The sequence below is a fragment of the Nerophis lumbriciformis genome, linkage group LG28 (assembly GCF_033978685.3).
Source record: "Nerophis lumbriciformis linkage group LG28, RoL_Nlum_v2.1, whole genome shotgun sequence".
Taxonomy (NCBI): Eukaryota; Metazoa; Chordata; class Actinopteri; order Syngnathiformes; family Syngnathidae; genus Nerophis; species Nerophis lumbriciformis.
The window spans coordinates 35,804,887-35,820,394 of record NC_084575.2 but is presented as its reverse complement, the minus strand read 5'-3'; the positions used below and the strand labels follow the sequence as shown (position 1 = coordinate 35,820,394).

Sequence of the window (15,508 nt, the reverse complement as noted above, 5' to 3'; positions counted from 1 at the left end):
CGTTACAGTAACGCGTTACTTTGTAGCGCGTTAGTCCCAACACAGTAGAAAATTGCTTTGCTATGTTTAATTGTTTTAAGCTCTGACCACAAGAGAACAAAGGTTAGCTCTTGATATGGTCCAATGAATAAATAGTTCCTCTCTAGCTTTGGTCAGGACAATTATTAGAAAGGTCAAAGAAGCCAGAGCCACTTCCTGTATCTACAGAGTCAGTGAAAATACATTGCTTTTGCTCTTTTCTCAAAAAGAAGGATTACTGATATCCACACTTTGAACAACCTTGGCTTGAAGGGACTCACCTAAAGTTTCTAAAAATTAAGTTTTATTTATGACAAAATAGTAACTCCTTTCAGATGGCAAAGATGCAGCAGTTTGGTGTGTCACTATTAGGGCTGGGCGATATATGGAATATACTGGATATATGGAATATACTGGATATATGGAATATACCGATACTGGATGTATTGCAGGTTTGTCTCTGTGTGATATATAAAATGACTATATGCTGATATTGGAGTATACGTTCTAAGGCAGTTGCTTTTAGCTGCTGGCATTACACTACAGACTCTTCTCACTCTTTCTTGTCTCTCCTTCTCACAGACACATAAAACATACGTCATATACTGTCGCGCGAGCAGAGAGGTAGCAACATGGGTAAAGTTAGCTGTGGTGCTAGCGGAGTGGTGCGAGTGGTAATACGAGAGAGAGAAGGTGCCAATCTGGTAACAAATGAAGGAAGAATTAAAATGGCAGGGGGTCCATCATCTGGCGGTGGTTTGGCTTCAAGCGGGAAGATGTTGAACAGACAACTGTAATATGTCAAGTATGCGGCAAAAGTGTTGCTACAAAAAGTAGCAGCACTGCTAATTTGTAGCATCATTTGAAAAGTGGTGACTTTTCAAATGATGCTACACATTAGCAGTGCTGCTAGAGAATGAGGAGTGCTTGAAACTCTGCATGTCAACATCTCCGTTCAGTGCCACACCCACAAAATGCCCAAGCAACCATTTCCACATCAACACCGTATGAAACAAATAGTCAACAACAGAAGGAGATAACGTCCGCAGGAACCTACCACATAGTGAAGGACATACACTATTTGATTTCCTATTATGCAGCTCATTTTTATTTGACACTTATTGAAATATCTTGTGTGACATCATGCACAAAAGTGCACTTTATTTGTTTTAAACTATTGTAGTGGCGTTCTGTACAAAAAGTGCACTTTAATTTTTGATATGTCATCTTAGTGACATCATGCACAAAAGTGCACTAATAGCTTGTTTTAAAATGTCTCTGACAATCTTGCAATTTGTTTGTGCCACTGATTAATAACTGTTTAATAAATACACTTTTGCTCAATTGACTTAGTTGTGATTTCCCTCTCTGCATGAAAGTTTAAAAGTAGCATATATTAATGCAGTATGAAGAAGAATGTTTTAATGTAGACACATAGAATCATCATACTGCTGAGGTCAGGGGAGTTGGCGGGCCAATTTAGAACAGAAATACCATGGTCCGTAAACCAGGCACGGGTAGATTTTGCGCTGTGTGCAGGCGCCAAGTCCTGTTGGAACTTGAAATCTCCATCTCCATAGAGCAGGTCAGCAGCAGGAAGCATGCAGTGCTCTAAAACTTGCTGGTAGACGGCTGCGTTGACCCTGGATCTCAGGAAACAGAGTGGACCGACACCAGCAGATGACATGGCACCCCAAACCATCACCCAACCATGCAAATTTTGCATTTCCTTTGGAAATCGAGGTCCCAGAGTCTGGAGGAAGACAGGAGAGGCACAGGATCCACGTTGCCTGAAGTCTAGTGTAAAGTTTCCACCATCAGTGATGGTTTGGGGTGCCATGTCATCTGCTGATGTCGGTCCACTCTGTTTCCTGAGATCCAGGGTCAACGCAGCCGTCTACCAGCAAGTTTTAGAGCACTTCATGCTTCCTGCTGCTGACCTGCTCTATGGAGATGGAGATTTCAAGTTCCAACAGGACTTGGCGCCTGCACACAGCGCAAAATCTACCCGTGCCTGGTTTACGGACCATGGTATTTCTGTTCTAAATTGGCCCGCCAACTCCCCTGACCTTAGCCCCATAGAAAATCTGTGGGGTATTGTGAAAAGGAAGATGCAGAATGCCAGACCCAAAAACGCAGAAGAGTTGAAGGCCACTATCAGAGCAACCTGGGCTCTCATAACACCTGAGCAGTGCCAGAAACTCATCGACTCCATGCCACGCCGCATTAACGCAGTAATTGAGGCAAAAGGAGCTCCAACCAAGTATTGAGTATTGTACATGCTCATATTTTTCATTTTCATACTTTTCAGTTGGCCAACATTTCTAAAAATCCCTTTTTTGTATTAGCCTTAAGTAATATTCTAATTTTGTGACACACGGAATTTTGGATTTTCATTTGTTGCCACTTCAAATCATCAAAATTAAATGAAATAAACATTTGAATGCATCAGTCTGTGTGCAATGAATAAATATAATGTACAAGTTACACCTTTTGAATGCAATTACTGAAATAAATCAAGTTTTTCTAAATATTCTAATTTACTGGCTTTTACCTGTATATGGTGTATCATGACATGGACTAAACATATCCACATATATATGGTGTATGGTGACATGGACTAAACATATTAATAAAAGTCCATATCGCCCAGCGCTAGTCACTATAATGTCCTTCACTCTGGTAACTTATCCCGCAAACACAAAGTACAATTATTTTAAAGTCAAGTAAACACTCCCCGTGTCACTTGAGTCGACACGGTGGCCTGAGAGTATGCACGAGTGCAGCCAGACGGCCAGTCGCTCATGCTGTATTAGTAATTACTGCCAGCGCTCTTGGCTACTGTGAGCGACATTCATGTAGGGAGGCGGCAGCGAGGCAATTTGTGAACTCTGACACCCGCAACCTTTAGCAGCACAAACAGAACAAACCAAATATATAGAGGGAGGGGGCAGAACAAGCATACTGTGTCTATGCGTGTGTGTGTGTGTGTGTGTGTGTGTGTGTGTGTGTGTGTGTGTGTGTGACAGCAGGCCGCCAGGTGCAATGAGAGGGGAGGCGTGAGGGACACAAACGGGGCCTCGGGAAACACAAATTAAAAGCTTAAATGTCAGCGCGCACAGTATTGCTTTGCGACACAGGTCATTACTCTCCATATCAGCAGCATTTTACTACTTTAATAACCTGGAAAATAGTGCATGCTGCTGTCCATGTGCTCATTCACACGGAAAAACAAGCCACACCTCGAAGAATGTCATCTGGCATCCAACAGGACGCCTCGCGTACTGCCCCCGCACCACACCTGCAGGGGTGGGGCAGAATAATACAGGTGGGGATGAAGATGTGATGTGGCTCAGGTGGGGGAAGGGAACTTCTCCACAGCACAAAGTGCACCAAACAAACACGGATTGTATCACGTAAGCACTGATTTGACATCAACCCTCCAACTGGGAAGTATGCTGTGGAAGTCTTAGACTATAAATCACTACTTTGAACATCAAAGTCGTTGTAAAATCTTGCAAGATGTGCTGAAGGGTGTCCAAAATATTACACTTGATACAAAACCCAAAACCAGTGAAGTTGGCACGTTGTGTAAATGGTACCATATGTTGCCATCCAAGCAAGGTTATCATGGACGCCCCTGCTTATTTCAGCAAGACAATGCCAAGCCACGTGTTACAACAGCATGGCATCATAGTACTGTAAGTCGCACAGGCCAAAAATGCATAATAAAGAAGGAAACAAACATATATAAGTCGCATTTTTGGGGGAAATGTATTTGATAAAAGCCAACACCAAGAATAGACATTTGAAAGGCAATTTAAAATAAATGAAGAATAGTGAACAACAGGCTGAATAAGTGTACGTTATATGAGGCATAAATAACCAACTGGTATGTTAACGCAACATATTATGGTAAGAGTCATTCAAATAACTATAACATATAGAACATGCTATACGTTTACCAAACAATCTGTCACTCCTAATCGCTAAATCCCATGAAATCTTATACGTCTAGTCTCTTATGTGAATGATATTATTTGATATTTTACGCTAATGTGTTCATCATTTCACACATAAGTCCCTCCTGAGTATAAGTCGCAAACTATGAAAAAAAATGCGACTTATAGTCTGAAAAATACGGTAAAAGAGTGTGGGTACTAGACTGGCCTGCCTGTAGTCCAGACATTGAAAATGTGTGAAGGCTAAAATATGAGAAGGGAGACTGTTGAACAACTTAAGCTGTACATCAAGCAAGAATGGGAAAGAATTCCACTTCAAAAATGTGTCTCCTCAGTTCCCAAACCTTTACTGAGTGTTGTTAAAAGGAAAGGCCATGTAACACACTGGTAAAAAGGCCTTTTTTGCAATGTGTTGCTGCCATTAAATTCTAAGTTATTTGCAAAGTTTCTGAGTGTGAACATGAAAAAGTGACAAGGAAACACTACATACAGAACTATATTATAATGGCAGAAAGACAGAGCACTAAAGGAGTGGATCAGACCTGCAGATGGAAAATGTCCTGCTGATTGATTGTCCTGGGGTCTATTACTGTTTTTCATGTTCTTTGACGTTTCCTTCTTGTTTCCATGTGTTTTTTTTACCTTATTGTTTGTGGACTTTTTCTATCTGCACTGCAACCACATTATTTCCCCATTGTGAGATAATTCAAGTCTACCCGGTCCTATTTACCTAAACCATGTTCATACAAACCCCGTTTCCATATGAGTTGGGAAATTGTGTTAGATGTAAATATAAACGGAATACAATGATTTGCAAATCCTTTTCAAGCCATATTCAGTTGAATATGCTACAAAGACAACATATTTGATGTTCAAACTCATAAACTTTATTTTATTTTTCCAAATAATCATTAACTTTAGAATTTGATGTCAGCAACACGTGACAAAGAAGTTGTGAAAGGTGTCAATAAATAATCAAGTTGAGGAATGCTCATCAAACACTTATTTGGAACATCCCACAGGTGTGCAGGCTAATTGGGAACAGGTGGGTGCCATGATTGGGTATAAAAGTAGATTCCATGAAATGCTCAGTCATTCACAAACAAGGATGGGGCGAGGGTCACCACTTTGTCAACAAATGCGTGAGCAAATTGTTGAACACTTTAAGAAAAACCTTTCTCAACCAGCTATTGCAAGGAATTTAGGGATTTCACCATCTACACTCCGTAATATCATCAAAGGGTTCAGAGAATGTGGAGAAATCACTGCACGTAAGCAGCTAAGCCCGTGACCTTCCATCCCTCAGGCTGTACTGCATCAACAAGCCACATCAGTGTGTAAAGGATATCACCACATGGGCTCAGGAACACTTCAGAAACCCACTGTCAGTAACTACAGTTGGTCGCTACATCTGTAACTGCACGTTAAAACTCTACTATGCAAGGCGAAAACTGTTTATCAACAACACCCAGAAACGCCGTCGGCTTCGCTGGGCCTGAGCTCATCTAAGATGGACTGATACAAAGTGGAAAAGCGTTCTGTGGTCTGACGAGTCCACATTTCTAATTGTTTTTGGAAACTGTGGACGTCGTGTCCTCCGGACCAAAGAGAAAAAGAACCATCCAGATTGTTATAGGTGCAAAGTGTAAAAGGCAGCATGTGTGATGGTATGGGGGTGTATTAGTGGTCAAGGCATGGGTAACTTACCCATCTGTGAAGGCACCATTAATGCTGAAAGGTACATACAGCTTTTGGAGCAACATATGTTGCCATCCAAGCAACGTTACCATGGACGCCCCTGCTTATTTCAGCAAAACAATGCCAAGCCACGTGTTACATCAACGTGGCTTCATAGTAAAAGAGTGCGGGTACTAGACTGGCCTGCCTGTAGTCCAGACCTGTCTCCCATTGAAAATGTGTGGCGCATTATGAAGCCTAAAATAGCACAACGGACTGTTGAACAACTTAAGCTGTACATCAAGCAAGAATGGGAAAGAATTCCACCTGAGAAGCTTCAAAAATGTGTCTCCTCAGTTCCCAAACCTTTACTGAGTGTTGTTAAAAGAAAAGGTGATGTAACACAGTGGTGAACATGCCCTTTCCCAACTACTTTGGCACGTGTTGCAGCCATGAAATTCTAAGTTAATTATTATTTGCAAAAAAAAAAATAAAGTTTATGAGTTTGAACATCAAATATGTTGTCTTTGTAGCATATTCAACTGAATATGGCTTGAAAAGGATTTGCAAATCATTGTATTCCGTTTATATTTACATCTAACACAATTTCCCAACTCATTGAAACAGGGTTTGTATAAAATGTCCATGTCATAAAAAGCATGGCTTTCAATTTAGACTTAAACGAGCACTTTTTAATAACAACAACAAAGCTTGATAAGTTGTCAGACATACATGGCTTGGCAAGATAAGCGGGATGGACCTAAGTGGGTTCCAGTGTAGCGGCAAATAAAAATCAAGTAATCTTTGCTTGTCCAAGTGCAGTGGCTCCTATATGAGGGGGAGCTCGGTTACAGAGGGCGGTTCCCCCTCATGAATTACGCCGGGCTTCATTCTGACACGACGATACTTCATCCAGTGGTTTGTCCGCCCGCCCGCCGTGACAGCCAGCGAGCCGGCGGCTGCCTCAGTGTGCTCGGTGCTTAATAGCTAAATTGGGAAGACTGTTACTAATCGCTTATTGAATAATGGAAGTGACACCGCTGATAAAAGATTTCAATACTGCAGATTATTTATAATATTTCACTTAAGCCTCTCTGGCGGACTGGCGAGAGGGCGGGGGGGAATGAAGTGTGCGGAGAACAAAGAGAATCAACTGAAAAGAACATTGGGGGAGGAAGTTTTGGAAATTCTGGAATTAGAAAATGAAGGAAGGAGTTGAAAATAAAAGGCAAACTAGAACATTTGTCTCTCTGACCATAACTTCACTCATCAGCTGCTTAATGGAGAAGCCAACGTTACACATCTGCTGCTGCTGCTGCTGCCACATCTGTTCTCTCTGTGTGTGTGTGTGTGTGTGTGTGTGTGTGTGTGTGTGTGTACTTGTCTCACCATCCTTGTGTGGACATAGACTTGACAAACCACCCTTTCTGTGAGAACCTTTTGACTTGTGAGGACATTTGCCTGGTCCTCACAACTACAGAAGTAAAATATTTGTTTTACTTTGTGTGTTTTGCATTCTGAAGTGAGGTTGCAACTCTCTACTCCCATCTAGTGCTAGATATATATTTTTTTCATCATTCTAGCTATAGTGGAAAGGGGGGCCCTCACAACCTATTAACCCAGGGGTCGGCAACCCAAAATGTTGAAAGAGCCATATTGGACCAAAAATACAAAAAAAAAATCTGTCTGGAGCCGCAAAAAATTAAAAGCCATATTACATACAGATAGTGTGTCATGAGATATTAATTGAATTAAGAGGACTTAAAGGAAACTAAATGACCTCAAATATAGCTACAAATGAGGCATTATGATGCAATATGTACATATAGCTAGCCTAAAGAGCATGTTAGCATTGATTACCGTATTTTCCGCACTATAAGGCGCACCTAAAAACCACAAATTTTCTCAAAAGCTGACAGTGCGCCTTATAACCCGGTGCGCTTTATATATGGATTAATATTAAGATTCATTTTCATAAAGTTTCGGTCTCGCAACTACGGTAAACAGCCGCCATCTTTTTTCCCCGTAGAAGAGGAAGTGCTTCTTCTTCTACGCAAGCAACCGCCAAGGTAAGCACCCGCCCCCATAGAACAGGAAGCGCTTCTTCTTCTACTGTAAGCAACCACCCGCCCGTGTAGAAGAAGAAGAAGGGCGCCAATATTACGTTTCATTTCATTTGTGTGTTTACATCTGTAAAGACCACAAAATGGCTCCTACTAAGCGACAGGTTTCCGGTTCATGAAAAGACGCAATCTCTCCATCCGCACACGGATTACTATTTCACAGCAACTGCCTAAAGACTTTCAAGAAAAGCTGGCTACTTTCCGTGCATATTGTAAAAACAAGATAGCTGAAAAAAAGATCCGGCCAGAGAACATTATCAACATGGACGAGGTTCCACTGACTTTTGATATTCCTGTGAACCGCACTGTGGATACAACGGGAGCACGTACGGTGAATATTCGCACCACAGGGAATGAGAAGTCATCCTTCACTGTGGTTCTAGCTTGCCATGCTAATGGCCAGAAACTTCCACCCATGGTGATATTCAAAAGGAAGACCTTGCCAAAAGAGACCTTTCCAGCCGGCGTCATCATAAAAGCTAACTCGAAGGGATGGATGGATGAAGAAAAGATGAGCGAGTGGTTAAGGGAAGTTTACGCGAAGAGGCCGGGTGGCTTTTTTCACGCAGCTCCGTCCATGTTGATATACGACTCCATGCGCGCCCACATCACGCTGGTTTTTAATATATTATTAAAGTTTGACTGACCTATCTGACTGTTTTTTTGACATTCCTTTAGCGCAGTTAGATGCGGCTTACAACACGGGGCGGCTTATAGGTGGACAAAGTTTTGAAATATGCCGTTCATTGAAGGCGCGGCTTATAACCCAGGGCGCCTTATGGTGCGGAAAATACAGTAGCTTGCAGTCATGCAGTGACCAAATATGTCTGATTAGCACTCCAACAAGTCAATAACATCAACAAAACTCACCTTTCATGCACAACCTTAAAAGTTTGGTGGACAAAATGAGTCATAAAAAGAAGTGGCATAAAACACGTCCTCGAAAGTCGGAGAAAGTTATACATGTAAACAAACTACGGTGAGTTCAAGGACCGCCAAAATTAGTAGGACAAAACGGCGCTCGCCAAATACTGGAATCAGTGAAGCATGTTTAATATAAACAGTGTGCTTTATAACAATTAGGGAGGTTTGTGTCATGTTTGTCCTCCTACAGAAACCATATTAAAACGAAAAATAGATTTTTTTTCCCCTCATCTTTTTCCATTTTTCATACATTTCTGAAAAAGCTCCAGAGAGCCACTAGGGCGGCGCTAAAGAGCCGCATGCGGCTCTAGAGCCGCGGGTTGCCGACCCCTGTACTAACCAAACGTGGGTCCACACAAAGTAGGCAAGACATGTTTGTGTGTGTGTGTGTGTGTGTGTGTGTGTGTGTGTGTGTGTCAGGGGGAGGGGGTTACCACCTTCTGCCGTGCCAGAGAGGCCGTCCGCCTTAAAGTTGCTGGTGCTTTTCTTCCGCCGGTGCTTCTTTCGGTTGGCATGTGGTGACGGAGGCGGCTCAATCTTGGGACTGGTGGTACTGGAGATGCTGGGGCTGGAACACATGGGGTCAACCAAGCCTGCGTCTGGAAAGACATGCAAAATAAAAATAAAAAATCAGATTATTGGGTTCGAAACCATATGAAAACAAAACAAGATTGTAGTCAGCTGGAGGCGTGTCTTCATGAAATTAAACAATGGATGTCCGCTAACTTCTTGCAACTCAACGCCAAGAAAACGGAAATGCTGATTATCGGTCCTGCTAAACACCGACATTTATTTAATAATACCACCTTAACATTTGACAACCAAACAATTACACAAGGCGAATCAGTAAAGAATCTGGGTATTATCTTCCACCCAACTCTCTCCTTTGAGTCACACATTAAGAGTGTTACTAAAACAACTCTCTCCTTTGAATCACACATTAAGAGTGTTACTAAAACGGCCTTCTTTCATCTCCGTAATATCGCTAAAATTCGTTCTATTTTATCCACTAGCGACGCTGAGATCATTATTCATGCATTCGTTACATCTTGTCTCGACTACTGTAACGTATTATTTTCGGGTCTCCCTATGTCTAGCATTAAAAGACTACAATTGGTACAAAATGCGGCTGCTAGACTTTTGACAAGAACAAGAAAGTTTGATCATATTACGCCTATACTGTATATACCTTTATATACATATACTATATACATATATACATATATATATATAACTATACTGGCTCACCTGCACTGGCTTCCTGTGCACTTAAGATGTGACTTTAAGGTTCTACTACTTACGTATAAAATACTACACGGTCTAGCTCCGTCCTATCTTGTCGATTGCATTGTACCATATGTCCCGGCAAGAAATCTGCGTTCAAAGAACTCCGGCTTATTAGTGATTCCCAGAGCCCAAAAAAAGTCTGCGGGCTATAGAGCGTTTTCTATTGGGGCTCCAGTACTATGGAATGCCCTCCCGGTAACAATTAGAGATGCTACCTCAGTAGAAGCATTTAAGTCCCATCTTAAAACTCATTTGTATACTCTAGCCTTTAAATAGACCCCCTGTTAGACCAGTTGATCTGCCGTTTCTTTTCTTTTCTTCTCTGCTCCCCTTTTCCTTGTGGGGGGGGGGGGGGGGGGGGGGGGGGGGGGGCACAGGTCCGGTGGCCATGGATGAAGTGCTGGCTGTCCAGAGTCGGGACCCGGGGTGGACCGCTCGCCTGTGCATCGACTGGGAACATCTCTGCGCTGCTGACCCGTCTCCGCTCGGGATGGTGTCCTGCTGGCCCCACTATGGACTGGACTCTTACTATTATGTTGGATCCACTATGGACTGGACTCTTGCTATTATGTTGGATCCACTATGGACTGGACTCTCACTATTATGTTAGATCCACTATGGACTGGACTCTCACACTATTATGTTAGATCCACTATGGACTGGACTCTCACTATTATGTTAGATCCACTATGGACTGGACTCTCACTATTATGTTAGATCCACTATGGACTGGACTCTCACTATTATGTTGGATCCACTATGGACTGGACTCTTACTATTATGTTAGATCCACTATGGACTGGACTCTTACTATTATGTTGGATCCACTATGGACTGGACTCTCACTATTATGTTAGATCCACTATGGACTGGACTCTCACACTATTATGTTAGATCCACTATGGACTGGACTCTCACTATTATGTTGGATCCACTATGGACTGGACTCTCACTATTATGTTAGATCCACTATGGACTGGACTCTCACTATTATGTTAGATCCACTATGGACTGGACTCTCACTATTATGTTGGATCCACTATGGACTGGACTCTCACTATTATGTTAGATCCACTATGGACTGGACTCTCACTATTATGTTAGATCCACTATGGGCTGGACTCTCACTATTATGTTAGATCCACTATGGACTGGACTCTCACACTATTATGTTAGATCCACTATGGACTGGACTCTTACTATTATGTTGGATCCACTATGGACTGGACTCTCATTATTATGTTAGATCCACTATGGACTGGACTCTCACTATTATGTTAGATCCACTATGGACTGAACTCTTACTATTATGTTGGATCCACTATGGACTGGACTCTCATTATTATGTTAGATCCACTATGGACTGGACTCTCACTATTATGTTAGATCCACTATGGACTGGACTCTCACACTATTATGTTAGATCCACTATGGACTGGACTCTCACTATTATGTTAGATCTACCGTATTTTCCGCACTATAAGGCGCACCTAAAAACCACAATTTTTCTCAAAAGCTGACAGTGCGCCTTATAACCCGGTGCGCTTTATTACGATTCATTTTCATAAAGTTTCGATCTCGCAACTTCGGTAAACAGCCGCCATCTTTTTTCCCGGTAGAACAGGAAGCGCTTCTTCTTCTACGCAAGCAACCGCCAAGGAAAGCACCCGCCCCCATAGAACAGGAAGCGCTTCTTCTTCTACTGTAAGCAACCACCCGCCCCCGGAAGAAGAAGAAAAAACGCGCGGATATCACCGTACGTTTCATTTCCTGTTTACATCTGTAAAGACCACAAAATGGCTCCTACTACGCGACAAGGATCCGGTTCATAAAAAGACGCAATCTCTCCATCCGCACACGGATTACTATTTCACAGCAACTGATATTCCTGTGAACCGCACTGTGGATACAACGGGAGCACGTACGGTGAATATTCGCACCACAGGGAATGAGAAGTCATCCTTCACTGTGGTTCTAGCTTGCCATGCTAACTTCCACCCATGGTGATATTCAAAAGGAAGACCTTGCCAAAAGAGACCTTTCCAGCCGGCGTCATCATAAAAGCTAACTCGAAGGGATGGATGGATGAAGAAAAGATGAGCGAGTGGTTAAGGGAAGTTTACGCGAAGAGGCCGGGTGGCTTTTTTCACACAGCTCCGAAGGCGAACACACCTTCACTAAGACGGGCAGACAGCGCCGGACGACATACGCCAACATTTGCCAGTGGATCGTAAATGCCTGGGCAGATATTTCGGTCACAACTGTGGTCCGAGCTTTCCGGAAGGCAGGATTCACAGAACTGCTGCACAACAACAGCGACACTGAATCCGATGACTTCGACGAGACGGAGCCGGCCATTTTTGGATCCCACGCTTGCGCAACTTTTCAATTCGGACACCGAAGACGAAGAATTCGAAGGATTTACGAATGAAGAATAACTTCAGAAGGTGAGCGTTATGTTTATTTTGTGTGTTGTGACATTAACGTTCGAGCAACATTATGTTGCTATTGCTCTACACCATTTTGAATTTTACTATGTTTGTGATTGCACATTTGCGTACATTTTGGGACAGAGTTGTTAGAACGCTGGTTTTCAATATATTATTAAAGTTTGACTGAACTATCTGACTGTTATTTTGACATTCACTTTAGCGCAGCGTTTTTTTGACATTCACTTTAGCGCAGCGTAGGCGCGGCTTATAGTCCGGGGCGGCTTATTGGTGGACAAAATTATGAAATATGTAATTCATAGAAGGTGCGGCTAATAATCCGGTGCGCCTTATAGTGCGGAAAATACGGTACTATGGACTGGACTCTCACACTATTATGTTAGATCCACTATGGACTGGACTCTCACTATTATGTTAGATCCACTATGGACTGGACTCTCACTATTATGTTAGATCCACTATGGACTGGACTCTTACTATTATGCTGGATCCACTATGGACTGGACTCTCACAATATTATGTCAGACCCACTCGACATCCATTGCTTTCGGTCTCCCCTAGAGGGGGGGGGTTACCCACATATGCGGTCCTCTCCAAGGTTTCTCATAGTCATTCACATCGGCGTCCCACTGGGGTGAGTTTTTCCTTGCCCTTATGTGGGCTTTGTACCGAGGATGTCGTTGTGGCTTGTGCAGCCCTTTGAGACACTTGTGATTTAGGGCTATATAAATAAACATTGATTGATTGATTGATTGAATGATTGATATCAGTGGCTGGGGCCGTTTCACAATAAAAGCATGACAATGTCCATAAGTTCACGTCTCAATGTGGATGCTTTTTGAGGAAAGTGAAGGCAGGATGCGAGACAAGCTGGCAATGTGTGGAACCGAAGCGACATTTCTCTGTGCCCTCAGTCTTGACGCCGGCTGTTGGCAGCTTTGACTAGCGGCGGAATAAAATAACATTCAGCTTCCATCAATATCACAGTGCAGCGGTGACACAGACATCAGCACAGTGTGTGTGTGTGTGTGTGTGTGTGTGTGTGTGTGTGTGTGTGTGTGTGTGTGTGGATGAAAAAGCCCACACAGGCGCTCAGTGGCCGCCGCCACGTCTCCACACGGCAGACAGCCCCAAGGACGGCCATAACTTATTTTACAATCGTTTAGTCTCAGCTCAAGTGGAAAATGTGACAACTTATCTCTGCTGACAAGATGCCGTCCCCGAGCGCGCAATTAACCACCATGGATTAACGGCGCTCCCATCTGCGCGCTGCGCTCCATCTACATCAAACATCCACCCCCACCCCCACCCGCATGCAGCCTGGAGACTTCCTCCTTGACTTTCCTTCCAATTCTTTCCTTTCTGACCATCAACAGTTTGGACACCAGCTGCTGCTGCGCCGTCTTGCTCGTCACATGAAGGCCGGCAACTTTGCACAAGCTCTCATTAAAGATAGCTCGTGATGGATTACAAGCAGACGAGCAAGTGAGCTACAAAGGCTTCATGCCAACGCAAATTGTTTGCAGTGTTTACACCAACAACAAGTCATAACATAGAAAAAAAGGAAGACTTTAACAGCAGCAGGTAGATACTGTAACTGGCAATAGGTGAACTGACTTCATTTGTTTACCTGGCGTGTGTGTGTGTGTGTGTGTGCACAGCTTTGATTATTATTTGAGGATGGCCGGGCATAACATGTATGACACAGCTGTCAGTCAAATGTCGTCACTGCAAAAGAGCTTGTCAATCTCAGCTCCCACGATGTTTGAGAGGGGTGAGACACGGCCGTGTACGATAGAGATGCGCGGTTTGCGGGCACAACCGCGGAGTCCGCGGATTATCCGCGGATCGGGCGGATGAAATTAAAAAAAATTAGATTTTAAATAGATTCAGGCGGGTGGCAGTTAAACCAATTCGGAAATATACAGGTAAAAGCCAGTAAATTAGAATATTTTGAAAAACTTGATTTATTTCAGTAATTGCATTCAAAAGGTGTAACTTGTACATTATATTTATTCATTGCACACAGACTGATGCATTCAAATGTTTATTTCATTTAATTTTGATGATTTGAAGTGGCAACAAATGAAAATCCAAAATTCCGTGTGTCACAAAATTAGAATATTACTTAAGGCTAATACAAAAAAAGGGATTTTTAGAAATGTTGGCCAACTGAAAAGTATGAAAATGAAAAATATGAGCATGTACAATACTCAATACTTGGTTGGAGCTCCTTTTGCCTCAATTACTGCGTTAATGCGGCGTGGCATGGAGTCGATGAGTTTCTGGCACTGCTCAGGTGTTATGAGAGCCCAGGTTGCTCTGATAGTGGCCTTCAACTCTTCTGCGTTTTTGGGTCTGGCATTCTGCATGCATCTTCCTTTTCACAATACCCCACAGATTTTCTATGGGGCTAAGGTCAGGGGAGTTGGCGGGCCAATTTAGAACAGAAATACCATGGTCCGTAAACCAGGCACGGGTAGATTTTGCGCTGTGTGCAGGCGCCAAGTCCTGTTGGAACTTGAAATCTCCATCTCCATAGAGCAGGTCAGCAGCAGGAAGCATGAAGTGCTCTAAAACTTGCTGGTAGACGGCTGCGTTGACCCTGGATCTCAGGAAACAGAGTGGACCGACACCAGCAGATGACATGGCACCCCAAACCATCACTGATGGTGGAAACTTTACACTAGACTTCAGGCAACGTGGATCCTGTGCCTCTCCTGTCTTCCTCCAGACTCTGGGACCTCGATTTCCAAAGGAAATGCAAAATATGCATGGTTGGGTGATGGTTTGGGGTGCCATGTCATCTGCTGGTGTCGGTCCACTCTGTTTCCTGAGATCCAGGGTCAACGCAGCCGTCTACCAGCAAGTTTTAGAGCACTTCATGCTTCCTGCTGCTGACCTGCTCTATGGAGATGGAGATTTCAAGTTCCAACAGGACTTGGCGCCTGCACACAGCGCAAAATCTACCCGTGCCTGGTTTACGGACCATGGTATTTCTGTTCTAAATTGGCCCGCCAACTCCCCTGACCTTAGCCCCATAGAAAATCTGTGGGGTATTGTGAAA

At 43.2% G+C, this 15,508-nt stretch overlaps 1 protein-coding gene across 6 annotated transcripts in view; it reads right to left on the bottom strand.

The window, feature by feature from the left end:
* agap1 (ArfGAP with GTPase domain, ankyrin repeat and PH domain 1) overlaps window positions 1-15,508 on the bottom strand; it is a 229,765-nt gene that overhangs the window by 45,251 nt on the left and 169,006 nt on the right. For all 6 annotated transcript variants that reach the window (XM_061924155.2, XM_061924154.2, XM_061924157.2 and 3 more), the window contains one exon: window positions 9,142-9,303. In XM_061924155.2, the coding sequence (XP_061780139.1) occupies window positions 9,142-9,303 (162 nt within the window). The remainder of the gene's footprint in view (window positions 1-9,141; window positions 9,304-15,508) is intronic.